The sequence below is a fragment of the Mus caroli genome, unplaced genomic scaffold (assembly GCF_978045245.1).
Source record: "Mus caroli unplaced genomic scaffold, Mus_caroli_1 scaffold_3, whole genome shotgun sequence".
Taxonomy (NCBI): Eukaryota; Metazoa; Chordata; class Mammalia; order Rodentia; family Muridae; genus Mus; species Mus caroli.
The window spans coordinates 65,940,715-65,957,675 of NW_028227258.1; the positions used below are offsets into that span (position 1 = coordinate 65,940,715).

The 16,961-nt window shown below is 46.4% G+C and overlaps 1 protein-coding gene across 3 annotated transcripts in view; it reads left to right on the top strand.

Annotated features, from left to right (window-relative positions):
* Prune1 (prune exopolyphosphatase 1) overlaps positions 1-15,658 on the top strand; it is a 31,083-nt gene extending 15,425 nt beyond the window's left edge. For 2 of the 3 annotated variants that reach the window (XM_029475336.2, XM_021158031.3), the window contains exons 2-8: positions 859-951; positions 3,917-4,119; positions 5,767-5,951; positions 7,157-7,315; positions 10,211-10,305; positions 11,347-11,505; positions 13,917-15,658. In XM_029475336.2, the coding sequence (XP_029331196.1) occupies positions 913-951; positions 3,917-4,119; positions 5,767-5,951; positions 7,157-7,315; positions 10,211-10,305; positions 11,347-11,505; positions 13,917-14,348 (1,272 nt within the window). In that variant the 5' untranslated portion in view covers positions 859-912 and the 3' untranslated portion in view covers positions 14,349-15,658. The remainder of the gene's footprint in view (positions 1-858; positions 952-3,916; positions 4,120-5,766; positions 5,952-7,156; positions 7,316-10,210; positions 10,306-11,346; positions 11,506-13,916) is intronic. The other variant, XM_085835669.1, reaches the window with a different exon arrangement.
* The last annotated feature ends 1,303 nt before the right edge of the window (positions 15,659-16,961 follow it).

Here is a 16,961-nt window from a genome sequence, read left to right on the forward strand (position 1 = left end):
CACCGTGCCTTGCTTACACAGGCACACACTTGCATGCACACACAAATTCACTGAAATAAGTGGACAGGACAGGCCAGCTCATGCCTCTCAGGTAATCCCAGCATCCGAGGGGCGGAGGCAGACAGATTCAAGGCCACTCAGGGCTGCAGAGTGAGAACTTCTCTAAAGCCAAGCCAACCCAAAGCTCCAGAGAAGTCGCAGCAACAGCAGCAGCAGCTCTTTTGCTGTGGGCTATGCGTTTTCTTTCTTAGCATAGCAGACAAAGCAATGAGTGTGGGTGAAGGTGCCGCTAAGTCTAGGTCCCTGGACCACGGGGCAGAGAGTCTGGAGAACAGCTCTCCCAGGGGTCTAACGTGGGTCATCAGGCAGACAGACACCCTTATCTGCTGAACCTTCTTGCTGGTGAGAGATTTTATTTTTTACCTTTATTTTCAAAGCCTCTTTGTTTATTTTTATAACTTAGGGATATAAAAATTATTCATCTAGTTTGAAAATCGGGGTGCTGAGTGGCAGCTTAGGCCTGGAACCCCCGAGGGCGTGGCTTAGCTGTCCATTTCCAGAGCATTCTGACTGTGCTTACAGCGAGTGCCCGAAGAAGCGTGAGCAGTCTGACAATGGCGTAGTGTTCCTCTGAGAGTTAGCGTGCAGGCACACAGGTGAGCGGAGGGCAAAATGCATCTGTGGGATGTATATGGCTGCTTAAGGGCCTAGCTTTAAAACTTAGGCCCTCTCTCTCTGCTGATCCCTGTCATGGTGTCATCTCCTCTGAGGGTCATCGAGAAGATGTATACGATGCCCCACTTGAGTGAAGTAACGGAAATACACAGAGATGGTTTATCAGTTCTCCCTCCCCTCCAGGAGTCCAGGCCTCTACATGTCGTGCTGGGAAATGAAGCCTGCGACTTAGACTCCATGGTGTCTGCTCTCGCCTTGGCCTTCTACCTAACAAAGGTAAGTATCGAGAAACAGTCCCTTGGAGTGAAACGATTTGGATCAAGGCCCAGCTCTGCCACTTTCCAATGTTTAGCCTTGGCTAAACTGAAGTGAAATCTCACGTGGGTGATGACTCGTGTGTAAGCCCTTGGAAGTGGGATAAAGGCCACTGTGTTTCATAGACAGACAGACAGACAGACAGATGTTGAAAGCAGGAGGCAAGAGGATAAGGGTCATTTTGTTTCATTAACAGATGGGGGGAGGCTGGAGAGATGACTCAGAGGACCAGGGTTCAGTTATCCCCCAACACCTGCACGGTAGTTAACAATTTACTTTTCCCGTTCCAGGGAATCAAAATGCCTTCTTTTGACCTCCACAGGCACCAAGCACACCTATGGTACACATATGACACACAGGCCAAATATTCAATATAAAAAAAGGTGAATAATTCAGTAAAAAAACAAAGTTGGAGAGTGGCTGGGCTAGCTCAGTCAACAAAGGCCTCGGTGTGTAAGTCCAGAGTATGACCCCTAGAATGACATAAACAAAGTCAGATATGGTGGCACTGCCTTCTCATCCCAGCACTAGGGAGGCAGACAGGCAGGTCTGGGGGCTCAGTGGCCAACCAGCCTAGCCTACCTGCTGAGTTTCAGGCAAGCAGGATGCTGGTGCCTGAGAAATGACATCCGAGGTTGTCCTCTGAGCTCTACACGTGCTTATGCAGGTACACAAGCTCCGGTGCACAGCACAAAGGATAAATAAAGATCCCTGAACTTGGTCGAGCAATGTGTTACCCTCTGGGACGTGTAAGTCTGCTTTGGGGGATGTCTTTCTATTGCTGTGAAAAGACACTATGACCAAGGCAACTCTTTAAAAAGAAAGCATTCGTCAGGCAAGGTGACGCACACTTTTAATCCCAGCGCTCAGAAGAGACAGGTAGATCTCTGAGTCCCAGGGCAGCCAGGGCTACACAGAGGAAACCCTGTCTTGAAACACAAAACAAAACCAAAAAGAAAAAAAGAAAGGAAAAAAAAAAAAGCATTTAATTGGGGCTGGCTTTACGGGTGCAGAGGGTCAGTCCACTGTCATCATGGCAGTGGGCATGGTGCCATGCAGGCAGGCATGGTGCTGGAGAAGTAACTGAGAGTACTACATCTGGATCCACAGGCAGCAGGAAGAGAGCCACTGGTCCTGCCTTGGACCCTTGAAACCTCAAAGCCCACTTCTAGTTCTACATCATGCTTCCTCCAATAAGGAAGGCCACGCCTTCCAATCCCTCTCAAATAGTGCCACTCCCTTGATAACTAAGCATTCATACCTGTGGGCCTAATGGGGTCATTTAAGCCACCTCAAGGAATTTGCAAAACCATAAAGTTATGTTTAAATAGCTTATTATTGCGGTTCCTTATGGATACCAATGATCTAGAATTTATCTTTCCCAGATTTTTTTTTAAATTGAGACAGGCTTTCATTTATCTCACATTGACACTGAACTCGCTAGTCAGCTGAGGGTAGCACTGAATATTTAATTCTGCTTCTGCATCCTGTATGCTAGGCTTATAGGCATAAACCATCATATGGTGTATGCAGTGTTGGGAATTCCTAGGTCTCTTGCCTGCCTGATCAGCACTATATCAAATAAGCTACATCTTTGCCAGCCCAGGTCAATTAGAAAGTTTTTTGTTGGTTTGTTTATTTTTTCAAGACAGGGTTTCTCTGTGTAATATCCCTGGCTGTCCTGGAACTCTCTTTGTAGATAAGGATGGGCTCGAACTCACAGAGATCCACCTGCCCCTGCTTCCAGAGTGCTGGGATTAAAGGCTTGCGCCACCACACCCAGCAACATATTTATTTTTACTTTATGTGTATGGGTATTTTGCCTGTATATATGTCTAAGCATCAAGTGTGTGCCAGGTGCCCTCAGAATCCAGAAGAGGGCATCGGATTCCCTGGGACCAGAGTTATAAATGGCTGTGAGCTACCATGTAGATGCTGGAAATGGAACCTGGATCCTATTTCCTGTAGCTTGAAGTCTATACCTAGCTCTTTTCCTTAAAATAGCTTGTTGACTTCCATGTCATTGCTAAGATAGAGGGCAAGGACCATTCTCTCAGAACATTAGGGTGCAGCTCAGTCGTAGAATGTGTGCTTCCATGGTCAAGGCACTCGCTCGGCTTGCTTCTCCAGTATTTAAAAAAAAAATTAAAAAAAAAGCCATCCCTTTATTTTCTTTCTTTTTTTTTTTTTTTGTTTGTTTTGTTTGTTTTTCTTTCTTTCCGAGACAGGGTTTCTCTGTATAGTCCTGGCTGTCCTGGAGCTCACTTTGTGGACCAGGCTGGCCTCGAACTCAGAAATCCGCCTGCCTCTGCCTCCTGAGTGCTGGGATTAAAGGCGTGCGCCACCACGCCCGGCTCTTTCTTTTTTTTTTTTAATATATTTTTTATTTATTATATAATATATTTATTATATAATATATATAATATATAATATATAAATATAATATAATATATATAATATAATAAATATAATATTATTATATAATATATTTATTATATAATATATTTATTATATATAATATATTATAATATATATATAATATATTATATAATATATTTATTTATTATATGTAAGTATATTGTAGCTGTCTTCAGACACCCCGGAAGAGGGCATCAGATCTCATTACGGATGGTTGTGAGCCACCATGTGGTTGCTGGAATTTGAACTCGGGACCTCTGGAAGAGCAGTCAGTGCTCTTAACCACTGAGCCATCTCTCCAGCCCTAGCCCTTTATTTTCATAGGCTCGATAATTGTGGCCTTGAGAAGTGGTATTACCCAAGGTCGTGTCTTCTTTGGCCTCTGTTTTGCATTTCTGTATTAGGGAGAGAACTCGGAACCCAACCTCAGGGTCAGAGTTAGGGTGGGGCTACTTTTTCTTGCGTTTTCCTGAGCCATATTATGTCTTCTTTTCAATTCCATAACTAGACGTCTGAAGCAGAAGACATCTTTATCCCAGTTTTAAATATAAAGCGTTCTGACCTTCCTCTGCGAGGGGACAATGTCTTCTTCCTCCAGGAGGTTAAGATTCCAGAGCCAGCGCTGATCTTCCGGGACGAGATTGACCTCCTAGCTCTGCACCAGGCTGGCCAGCTCACCCTCATCCTTGTTGACCACCATATTTTACCCAAGTAAGTCAGTGAAGGACACTCGGCCTGCACAGGGAAAAAGGAGGAAGGAGAGCCGTCCTCTAGAGTCTCAAAGGCTCATTTGTTGTTGTCCTTGTTCTTGTTTGTTTGTTTGTTTGTTTGCTTCTCGTGTGAGGTAGGGCCTCACTATGCAGCCTTGGCTGGCCTGTAAATCACTATGTATTCCAGTCTAGCCCTGAAGTCAGAAATCCACCTGCCTCAGAGGCTAACTATAATTGATGGGTCATATCCAATATAAAAAAAAAATAGTATCACTTCTCTAGTTATGTGATGTTTATGATATAAGGAAACAAAAATATATAGTTAAATAATTATTCAAAATATTCAAAATAACTTAAATCTGCCTTCAATGTCAGAAGTTTTTGCTGTTTTAAAATACAGGAATAATATGTTCTAGTAGACTATAAATATCTCAGTCATGTCTGTTCAACAAATGTGTACATCCATAATAAATCCACTTCCAATTTAGGACTAGAAAAAGCTGCCAAAAAGCAACATGAGTGTGATTCTTGTCTAAGTACGTCTGGCTCCTGCTAGTCTTAAAAATGGATATTTTTCCCTTGAGGCACACTGTGCTTATACCAAGAAATGATAGTTGCCTGGGGGCATTCATGCATCCATGAATTTACTGATTAAAACCTTTTCCTGAAGTGGATATAGGTGACAGTTTTCATGCATCTTTCAGTCAGGAAGAGGGAGGTAATAAAGAGAGCATTGTAGCGGGTGCCAGAGGCACGCCATAACTGTCACTCTAGAGGACAGTGGGACTCGATGGACCATACATGGGCCTAGCTCATTGTGCTGGAGGGAAACTGAGGGCAAAAGGACTCTACTGAGGGCAGCCCAGTCTTAAAAGAGAGCTTTGTGTTTGTCCGAGATGGGCAGGTGTCTGAGAGGAGCCTTCAGGCAGAGAGAGGAGTTAACAGAGGTGAAGCCAGGCAGGCATGAAATCGCACACTGAGTAGGGAACTGGGACTTGTTTTGCACAGCTGGGCATGAATTATGTGGGAAAGGTAAGATGTGAATTGATGGGACTGAGGTAGGCAGGGTGCAGATCATGGAGTCCTTGTAGGCCTAAGGAGATTGGACTGAATTTTTGGGTAGTAGAAAACTTAATTATATTTATTCCAGGTCCTAACAGAATAACATTTTTTGTTGTTGTTGTTTTTGATTTTCATTTTGTTTTGTTTGTTTTTCAAGTGATCATCCAGGAATCTTTTGAGGGACGGCTTAGATGAGCCCTTAATTGAAACAGTTCAGGTAGGGGATACTGATGGGCCCAGAAGGCCGTAGCACAGGGCTGGAAAGGAAGACGTGGTGACTTGCGTGATGTTTCATTGTCAAGAGAGCAAGGCCAGGTATAGAGTTCAGTGGGAAAGGTGACCCTAAAGGACAGTGACCCTGTAGGTATTTGTCACAGAGTTCACTTGTGTGCTGTTTAAAAGCTGCTTCTGATTCCACGTCAGACAGTGGAGAGGGGGCTGCGGGGTAAGGTGACATCTGTGTACTCACATGGGACATGCATACTTTTCCTCTTGGTGTGGGGAGTTGGAGATCCATTTGAGCAGCTGGAGAGCTCTCACCTGCTTCTCTTTCTTTCTGTTTTCTGTTAACCACCACCCTCCCCAGAAGCGACGCAGCTCTGGAGGAGGCCGTAGCAGAGGTGCTGGACCACCGACCAATTGAGCAGAAATACTGTCCTCCCTGTCACGTTTCAGTTGAGCTGGTGGGGTCCTGTGCTACCCTGGTGACAGAGAGAATCCTGCAGGGGGCACCAGAGACCTTGGACAGACAAACTGCAGCCCTACTGCATGGTAAGGAATCAGGTCTGGGTTGTGACCTTTGCCCCTATCCCAGAATGGGGGCGGTAAAAATCTAGACTCCAGCCTCACTGGTGGCGGTGACTCTTGAAGTTTATTCACCCCAGAGGGCCAGGGTTCCTGCAGTAGCTGGTCATTGTTTCACTGCCTGGGTTGGAGTTAGTACAGGGGAAGCACAGGGCAAGGGCCTTGGTGGTTCCCGTTTGCAGCAATGTTTAAAGGAAAGAGGACTCACTGAAGAAACAGGAAACATCTCTGATAGCAGTTCCACCAGGAAATGGTTGTTATATCTCCAGCAGGCCTCTTAACCTTCCCTTTTTTCCAGGGGGTGTGTAGTGCTGATCTCATTTAGATTAGACTAGGCATAGTCTTCTAATAATTAAGATACTGTGATGGAAGACAAAATCCAGACAGAAGAGAAGCACAAAGCTTCATCCATAGCCAACAAGCTTTTTGAAATTGACAGCTGCCGGACAGTGGTGGCGCACGCCTTTAATCACATCATTTGGGAGGCAGAGGCAGGCAGATCTCTGAGTTCGAGGCCAGCCTGATCTACAAAGACAGTTCCAGGATAGCCAGGGCTACACGCAGCTGGGTGGGTAGGGAATGGAGAGGGAGCTGGGGTGGAGGAAAGAATATGAAATTTTCAAAGAATAAAGAAAATTATAAAAAAAAATGTTTTTAAAAAGATAGTGTGATGGAATTTGGCTTGCTGAAGAGCTAGATTCCTTCTGAAATCTACAAGACTCAGGATGCCCGGTCTCCTTGTTTTACTTTTTTTTTTTTTATGTGTATGGGTATTTTGTCTGTGTATATGTCTGTGTACCATGTGTATGCTGGGTACCTGAGGAGGCCAGAAGAGGGCTCCAGATCTCTTGAGATGAGAGTTATAAACTGCCATATTGATTCTTTGACTCAAACCCAGGCTCTCTGGAAGAGCAGCCAGTGCTCTCAACTGCTGAGCCATCTGTACAGCTCCACACCCAGGCTTCTGTCTGTCTGTCTGTCCTACCTGCATTGTACTTTGGGAGGTTTCTCTTGGACATGGTCATCCAGGTGTATTATTTGTCTGCAGTGGGGTTGCCTGGGTTGTACGCTCTGGGTTGTGTTCATTGGATTTGGAGTTGTGTGTATGCTAAAGATTGTGAGTGGAGGGTTCACTCACACACAGGACTCCTGCTCTGCCTTATCCCTTACAGGAACCATCATCCTGGACTGTGTCAACATGGATACCAACATTGGGAAGGCAACCCCAAAGGACAGCAAGTATGTGGAAGAACTGGAAGCCCTTTTCCCAGATCTGCCCAGAAGAAAGGACATCTTTGATTCCCTGCAGAAGGCCAAGTTTGACGTCTCAGGTATGATGTGTCATCAGTGGGCAAGCTTTGATTTCAGAGCATAGAAATGGTAATGAGCAACATACATGTCTGCTCATGAACAGATGAGTCATGTTATGTCATTGCATCCTGAGCCTGCAAGAGGATTGTAGCTGGTCTTTGCTCCTTTGGGGGTTCTTTTTCCTACACTTTATCCCTCTAGTTTCAACCCTTTTCACTAGATAGGAGAGAAAAAAGGATGAGGGTGGGGACAGACAGACAGACAGATATCCTTGTATCTAATTTCTTTCTTTCTGTTTCTTTGAGCAGGACTACTAGTAGAACAAACCAACCTCCCTAAATTACCAATAACCATGCACACCACCTCTCGGGGCCCTAGCTTTATATACCTTCTGAAAAGTGTCTTGAGTTGCAAATGTCACACAATTACAAAAACTATCTGCAGCTGGCAAAACCAAGCCTCTGCTAGAGGGTGATGCAAATCATAATGAGCTGCTGTGGACGGTCAGAAGCACCCCGCCTCCCCACACCTGGGGTTAAAGTGAACACTTTGTTTTTTTGAGACAGGGTTTCTCTGTGTAGCCCTGGCTGTCCTGGAACTCACTTTGTAGACCAGGCTGGCCTTGAACTCAGAAACCTGCCTGCCTCTGCCTCCCAAGTGCTGGGATTAAAGGCGTGCGCCACCACTGCCCAGCTAAAGTGAACATATTCTTATATTTCTGTGTTTGTGTGTGTGTGGTTTTGTTTTTTTAGAGATTTATTTATTATTATAAATAGGTACACTGTAGCTGTCTTCAGACACACCAGAAGAGGGTGTCAGATCTCATTATGGGTGGTTATGAGCCACCATGTGGTTGCTGGGATTTGAACTTAGTACCTATGGAAGAGCAGTCAGTGCTCTTAACCACTGAGCCATCTCACCAGCCCCCGTGTTTGTGTTTTTAAAGATTTATTTATTATGAATACAGCATTCTGCTTGCATGTATGCCTGCAGGCCAGAAGAGGGCACCAGATCCCATTACAGATGGTTATGAGCCACCATGTGGTTGCTGGGAATTGAATCTAGCATCTCTGAAAGAGCAATCAGTGCTTTTAACCTATGAGCCATCTCTCCAGCCCTATTTCTGTGTTTTTAAAGAAACCAGCATTGCAGAATTCTCACTAGAGAAGATGAGAAGGCCTGGGGTGGTAGTCCATCCTGTAATCCCAGCACTGGTGAAGCCAGGCAGAAGATAAACAGTTTGTGGCAGCCTGGGCTACATAGTGAGTTAAGGACAACTTGGGCACACAATAAGGCTCTACCTCAAAAGGTAAAAGCTATGCAGAGAAGCCCTGTATCAGAAAACAAAATGAGTGGAGCAGTAGTGGCGCACGCCTTTAATCCCAGCACTCCGGAGATGGAGGCAGGTGAATTTCTGAATTCGAAGCCAGCCTGGTCTACAAAGTGAGTTCCAGAACAGCCAGGGCTACACAGAGAAACCCTGTCTGGAAAAATCAAAAAAAAAAAAAAAAAAAGGAAAAGGAAAAGAAAACAAAATGAAATAAAAGGTATTTAAAAATCCAAGACTAGCCGGGCAGTGGTGGCGCACACCTTTGATCCCAGCACTCAGTAGGCAGAGGCAGGGGGATTTCTGAGTTCGAGGCCAGCCTGGTCTACAGAGTTCCAGGACAGCCAGGGCTACACAGAGAAACCCTGTCAAAAAAAAAAAAAGAAAAAAAGAAAGAAAGAAAAGAAAAAAAAAAATCCAAGACTGTGCAGCACAAATTGAACTCGATGGCTATAGTAAGGAAAGAAGACAAAGCCAGAGGTCGGTGCTCAGGGGCGACAGATGGGTCTAAGGATATGGGGGAGGGTGAAGATGATCACTACAATGTGTGAAACTTACAAAAACAAGAAAAATTTTGAGTCCCTGCTTAATCAGAGAATGTAGGCCATATATAAAATGTAGCGGTATTGGGGGTGCTGCTCAGTCGTCAGAGCAAGAGCTGTGTAATCAGCAGAAGGAAGAGGACGCTTTTAGTGTTGTGTTCAGAAGACAAACTGAACCCAGAACTTCCATAATCCGCCTGTTGACATTGAAAAAAAAAGAGCAAGCAAAAGAAGGAAACATAAATGTTCCACGTGCTATTAGAATGAACACAGAGGAAAACCCCTCAGGGCTGAGGATGTAGCTGGAGAGTGGATGCTGGCCCAGCATGTGCAAGGCCCTGGGTATGACCCACAGCAAAAATAATAAAGGAATAAATGGGCGGAGGGGAGGGTGGAGAAACGTAAAGGCCTCTGTTGTCTTGGCTCTGGTTTCTGGCTTGTTTTGGGGGGGGCGGGTGTAGGTTAGTGAGGTGGCCTCACTATGTAACCCTGGCTAGCCTAGAACTCATGTTGTAGCCCTGGCTGATCTCAAACTCCTGAGCTCCACCAGCCTCTTCCTCCAGAGCACTGGGCTCAAGGGTGCACACCACCACCACACCCAGTAAAGCTTCTCTTCTTTTACCCTTCTACAAAGTCCCTTAGTCTACAGGCAGCCATTTAATATTGCGACCTGATTGTTAGCATTTTAGAGTTTTCTTTATTTATTGGATACGTGTGGGTGTTTTGCCTGCATGTATGTCTGTGCATTATGTGCATGGGCCAACAGAAAAGGGTGACTGTTCCCCTGGAACTACAGTAACAGACAGTTACAAGCTATCATGTGGGTGCTGGGAATTGAACCCAGGTCCTCTGAAAAATAGCCAGTGCTCGTAACTGCTGAGCCGTCTCTCCTGCCAGTGACCTGATTATTTAAGTAAACCTTTGTATAATTACATCTTCAGTTATTGGTCCTGTTCATCTCCTTGAGGAGAAACTATTGTCCCATTTTCCTCATCTTCACCTTTGCGGTGTTAGGCCAAGTCCCCTGTTTGACTTCTGTTTTCTAGGACTGACCACTGAGCAGATGCTCAGAAAGGACCAGAAGACAATCTACAGACAGGGCACCAAGGTGGCAATCAGTGCAATCTACATGGACTTGGAGGTAAGAGCAAGCCAGTGGAAGGGGCAAGGGACACCTTCATTCACCTCCACTCCTACCTCTCCTCTTGTCTCCGTCTCCTCTGGGGTTCTCTACAGTCCATCATCGCTCACTGTGCTGCTGTAAGAGCCTGGGTGTCAGTCTCTCTGCATCCACTTACTTTGCACTCCTGCAAATCATTCTCTGTAGAGCAATCAGTGATTTTGTGTGTGAGGCTTTGTTTTGTTTTTGTTTTTTCTTTTGTGGAGGTTGCTTGTTTGTTTATTGGACAGGGTAGGAAAGTTGGCTCTATATTGAGAATTCTGGAATTTTGGCGTTTTTTTTTAAAAACCCAGAAATATTTTAAGAGTAGGTTTTCCTTTTAATCTCAGGTGTGGGGATGTGGGGCTGTTTCAGACTGAAGCGGCTCACTATGATTTGCCTCATGCTCTAGTAGAGGCATGGTTTTGCCAGCTGCAGATAGCTTTTGCAAATATGTGACAGTTGGAATTCTTGGAACTTTTCAGAGGGTCTATAAATGCCAGAGCCCTGAGAGGTAAAGATTGGTGGTTGCTCATGGCACAAGGGGATTGGTTTGTGGTTTGTTAGTAGTCGTGCTCAAAGAAGAAAGAAATTAGATTCAGAAATCAATCTCTCTCTCTCTCCCTTCTCCCCTGTCCTTCTTTCTCTCCTATCTATTGACACAGGGTAAAATTGGGAGGGGAATAAAGGATGGGAAAAAGAAGAACCACTATGAAGTAGCAAAGAGCAGCGACATTGCTGTCTTTTTATTTTATTGAGGAGCCTTAGGTTCAGGGGGTTATTATCACTTCTGGGTCTTATTCATAAGAGGCAATATAGTGGAGCTACTTTTCGAAGCAATGCTGTCTTAATTGAAAGCCTGTATTCTCCCTATTCTGCCACAGTTTCCAGTATGTAAGCACTACATACATTTTTAGTGATGCACAAATTATGAGCTGCATGCTCAAAAAACTCTTAGAGTTCCTTGGGGATAAGGACGGTCTGCCTGTAAACTTTGATTGCTTTCTTGTTCTTCCCTTCTAGGCCTTTCTGCAGCGGACAGACCTCTTCACAGATCTCAGTGCTTTCTGCCATGATCACAGCTATGATGCCCTGATTGCCATGACTATCTTTTTCAACACTGACAATGAGCCAGTACGGCAATTAGCTATCTTCTGTCCACACGAGGCACTTCGAATGACAGTGAGTTTCCATCCTGTCACCCCGAGGGTGACAGTTCTGAAGATTAGAGGCAACAATTTAGGCTTACAAGGAGCTGCAACAAGGAGCTGAGTAGAAGGAAGTGTTGTCACCTGTAGTTAGAACTTGCTCTCACTGGGCATACTGACTCAGACCTCTGTTCCCAGCATTTAGGGACTGCAGCCTGGTGCTCCTTAGTAACAGAGAAACTATTTCAGAACCCTAAGGGCTGGTGCCAGGCATGGCTGCACACACTTCCAACCCTAGCAGTAGACAGCAGAGGCAAGAGGATAGATAGCCTGTGAGTTTGAGGCCAGCCAAGTCTGTATAGTGAGATCCTATCTTTAAAAAACACCAGGGCGAGGCTGAGGAGTTAGCTCTCGGTAGAATGCTCAACTATCCACTGCCCTGGGTTTGATCCTCACCAAAAAACCAGCACAACAACAAAACTAAAAGAAACTTGGTTCTTTCTCTTCATTGTCCTGATAATTTATGGACAGAACTGGGGTGTAGCTCAGGAGTGGGGCACTACAAAGACGAGGAACACACCCGTCACCTTCACACCACAGTAGGAACCTTTTCAACTGTGCAGCACACTGGGGTCAGTCCAGAGAAGGGCTCTGTGCGGGGCCGGCACCCTCCCTGGCCTTCCTTTCTGTTTTCTCATTGGTTACTGATTCAGATGACTTAAGACTCTGAGTTGTCTGTGCTGGGGAGATGCTCAGGATAGTCCAGCCAGACGTCCTTTGAACTCAGGCAAGGTCTGTCTCCTCGTTGCTGCTGCTTCCTCTCCCTCCCCTGGCTGCAGGAGTAGCTGGTACTAGGAAAGAACAGGTTTTATAATCTGCTAGACATGTTTTTCTGCCTCTGGTCCCTACCTGCTTGTCCCTTGAACTAAGCCAGAGAATTTGAGTCACTACAGTCTGTTCTGGTCATCAGCAAAAAGTAGTGATGGAAGCGTCACTATTGCACAGTTTGCTGTGGTCATTTGCATGAAGTGCGTTTTGTGGCAGGGTCCATGTTGAGAACATGTGGCTTTTACTAACCATGCTACTGAGAGGAAGGCACTTCAGCTATAGGAAAGAACCCTTCCCGCTCCCGAACCTAGTCCCCACTCCAACACTCTGACGACTGTAACTGCCTATGTCCTCTGCGCTGGGAGATAGGATCCTTTTCCGTCTGTTCTGCCACTTCTTCTCTTCCTTCTGTTACTGGTATATAATACATTTAGAGAACGCTACTCTTTTTTTTTTTTTTTTTTTTTTTTTGTTGTTGTTCTTTTGAGACAGGGTTTCTCTGTGTAGCCCTGGCTGTCTTGAAACTCACTCTGTAGACCAGGCTGGCCTCAAACTCAGAAAGAAATCTGTCTGCCTCTGCCTCCCAAGTGCTGGGATTAACAGCATGTGCCACCACTGCTCAGCTAGAACGCTACTCTTGGTAACAGTCCTGGGTTCAAATGTCAGCTTCATTTTGTATAAACTGCAACCTAATATGCTGGTCATGCTGTACACATCTTTAATCCCAGTACTTGGGAGGTGAAGGCAAGCAGATCTTTTGAGTTGGAGGCCAGCCTGGTCTACAGAATAGATTCCAGGACAGCCTGGGCTACGCAGAGAAACCCTGAATCAAAACCAAACCTGTGAGCTAATCTGTGTAAGCCTCAGTCACCCTAGCCACCTGTGCGTGCGTGTAGTGGCTGTACCACCATAACGAGGTGTCTGTAAACACCTAAGTTGGCAGCACGCTTGGCCCACCCCTGCCCTCCTGTTCGGTTTGTTTGGCCTTAGTCCTCTGATCTCTGCATGGCTGCTAGTCCTGTCCTCACTGACGGCCATGAGCATGGGGGCACACGTGCACCCCTGGTCTGTCTCAGCGCCTGCCATCTTCCACGTGGTTTCACTCAAGAAAACTTCTGTGCACTTCGGCTGCTTTGTTAATGAAACAAAATATGGCATCTAAATATTCCAGCCACGTAGCATGCCTTACACTTGTCATATCAGTGCTTGGAAAGCGGAGGCAGGGGGATTACAGTGTACTCAAGGCCAGCCTGAGCTCCCTAGTAAGTTCTAGGGTTGTAGTAAATGTAAGACCCTTTGTTTAAAAAAAAAGAAAAGAAAAGAAAAGAAAAAAGAGAAGAAGGTCGGGAGTTGGTCTCGGCATGTAAACCTGGCAGAGGGCTTCCAAATGCTTGATCCCAAGCCCCTCACAAAGCAGCTATGGTAATACACGGGGAGTCTCAGCAGTTAGAGGGCAGAGGGGGTGAGTCTCTGTGGGTTCCAGCCATCCAGGGCTACACTGTGAGACCCAGGCTCCACAAACAAGCAAACAAACAAAACACTTTTCATTCCTGTTAAAGAAAGCTCAGCTCTGTGGTGTGTCACTTGACCATCATCTCCTGTTCTTGTCTTCTACAGATCTGTGGCGTCCTGGAACGGTCCACCTCCCCACCCCTGAAGCTGACACCTTTCCCAAGCACCTCTCCTAACCTCCAGGCCTATCGCCAAGGCAACACCCAGGTCTCTCGGAAGAAGCTGCTGCCTGTGCTCCAGGAAGCCCTCTCCGAATATCTTGACTCAGCGAAGATGGCTTCAGGGCAGTCTGAGGTAGCTGTGGGTATGTCTAGGGAGCAGGTGGACAAGGAATTGGACAAGGCAAGTAACTCCCTGATTTCTGGGCTGAGTCAAGATGAGGAAGACCCGCCACTGCCACCCACGCCCATGAACAGCTTGGTGGATGAGTGCCCTCTGGATCAGGGGCTGCCCAAGTTCTCCGCTGAAGCTGTCTTTGAGAAGTGCAGTCAGATCTCACTCTCCCAGTCTGCCAGAGCCTGCCCATCAAATAAGTGACCACTGGAAGCAGGGTGGGGAAGTGTGGAGGAGGTGACTGGCCTGCCTCAAATGCATGTTTTGAGATGTTTGACCACTTCAGCAACTACGTCAGTGGCTTCAGGATCGGGTGCACTGTTCTCATAACCTTGAGAGGAGAAAGAGAGCGGCTGCTGTAGGGACAGCTCTCTGCCTCTCCTCTCCTGGCTCTACCAGTCAGACAAGGTTTATTTAATTTTATTATTTAATCTGCACTGATTTTCCTGTCTTTGGTGGGTACAGTGTGATAGGACCACTGTCCTGGCAGAGCAGGACTAAAGGAATGTAGGCCCTGTCTCAGTGTCTTCAGAAGGACTGTGAACAGAGGCAGCGTCTGCCATGAAACCAGTTCACCGCTCCTCTCCATGAATTGACCTTTTCAATTTTTTTAAAGTTATTTTTGAGACAGAGCCTCATGTAGCCCAGGCTGGCCTTGAGCTCTGTATGTATCTGAGGCTAGTCCTGAATTCCTAACTCTCCTGAGTGCTGAGATTGTCAAGCACTGCATTATACCTGGCTGGTCTCTTGTCTTGACTTCCTATATCTTTGGCTCCTTCTGTCTCAGAATGATGGGAAGCCTGAAGGGGACCTGAGGACTGAGGTCCTTGCCTTCTCCTGGCACCTGGGGTGGCCATGGGACCTCAGAGGCATTTTTGCCAAGAGGGCAAAACCTGACTGAGCCCTGGATATCCCCCGTCTTAGTGGGTCTGGCAAGGTCTTGTCAGTCTTTTTCTGGCTTTGCTCAAGTTGAAGAATGCGTGGAGAGTCTTCTGGTGAGACAGCCGCTGTCCCGGGTCCCATTTCCCCACCTGTAACTGAGGTTAGGGAAAGATGTGCCCTTCCTTCCTCCCAGCCTTTACTTTCCTTTTGTCCTCCCTGGGAGCGTTCGCGCTCTGGGTCACTGGATTGTTTCGTGTCTATGTGTGATTGTACCAAGGAACTTAGCCTCATGTAGCATGTACAGGGTTGTAATGGTGACCCAGCAGCGAGCTCTCTCCCAGTAACTTGTTCCGCATGTGTAGTCTCCCCTCGCCTCCCCCACCTCCCATTCCCCTTTTTTCCAATCAAGCTGTTTCCCCTGTTTTTACCCTATATAAGTTGCAAACAATATCGCTGAACAGTAGGGTGTGTGGTGGTTTGGGGCAGTCTGACTTCACTTTAGTGTATGACGTCTGTAGCCAATGGGAACGTGAAATATTGGTGCGATCACTGAACCAAAGGGATTGTGTTCTGTGACTTTGGTACTTTGTTTTGCATTTTTGTTTCATATTAAATACTTTCTTTCTGTTTGAGGTCTTGTTTCTTTTTAAAAGTATAATCAGGCCTTCCCTCTGGTAATAGCTGCACCTCCCACAGATTTATCTCCCCATCTCACACAAATTCATCTCCCGGTCTCACACAGATTCATCTCTAGGCCTCCCCCCATCTCCGGGTCTCCCACAAACTCATCTCCCCATCTCCCACCTGTGCTTTAATGACCCAGCTATGAGATATTCCTGTTTATCTTCAACCTTTCCTTGACTCCTGTTTCCAGAGCTTCCCTTCCTTGTAGGCTGGGCGGTGGTGGCACACACCTTTAATCCCAGCACTTGGGAGGCAGAGGCAGGTGGATTTCTGTGTTCAAGGGCAGCCTGTTCTACAGAGTGAGTTCCAGGACAGCCAGGCTACACAGAGAAACCCTGTCTCGAAAACAACAACAACAAAAACCAACTAGCCAAACAAACAAACAAACACCTCAGTTGTAGCTGGGCAATGGTGGTGCACACCTTTAATCCCAGCACTCTGGGGACAGAGGCAGGCAGATCCCTGTAATTTCGAGGCCAGCCTGGTTCACAGAGCAAGTTAGTTGTCTCAGATGGTTTTGTTTCTTTTTTTGAGGCAATCTCCCAAGCTGCCCTAGCTTATCCTGTAGCTGAGGCTAGCCTCTGATGCATAGCAGTCCTCCAGCAGAAGCCTCCCCATGCTGGAATTGCAGATGTGACAAACCTGGCTTGTTTCCTCTGTTTTCCTTATGCTAGAAAAGTAGGTCCAAGATGGACTTAACCAAAATAGTTCCTTAGTTTTGCCCGTATGTATGTGTGGTTCTGGGGATGGTACCCAGGGCCTTATACATGGTGTTCTACCATTGAGTGTTTTTCATCTCTAGCACATTTTTTACTTTGTTTTGAGACACGGTTTCTCTGCATAGTCCTGGCTGTCCTGGAACTTGATGTATAGACCAGGCTGACCTTGAACTCAGAGATCCACCTGCCTCTGCCTTCTGAGTGCTGGGATTAAAGGCATTGACCCACCCCCGACCCCCAGCTGTTTTTTTTTTTGTTTGTTTGTTTTTCAAGACAGGGTTTCTCTGTATAGCCCTGGCTGTCCTGGAACTCACTCTGTAGACCAGGATGGCCTCGAACTCAGAAATCCACCTGCCTCTGCTTCCCAAGTGCTGGGACTAAAGGCGTGCGCCACCCCCCCACCCCCCCCAGCTGTTTTTAACTTTCTATTTGGAGACAGGGTCTCGCTAAGTTGCCCAGGCTGGCTTTGAACTTGCATTCCTACCTCAGCCTCCTGAGAAGCTGAGATTACAGGCCCTCACCAGGACCTACT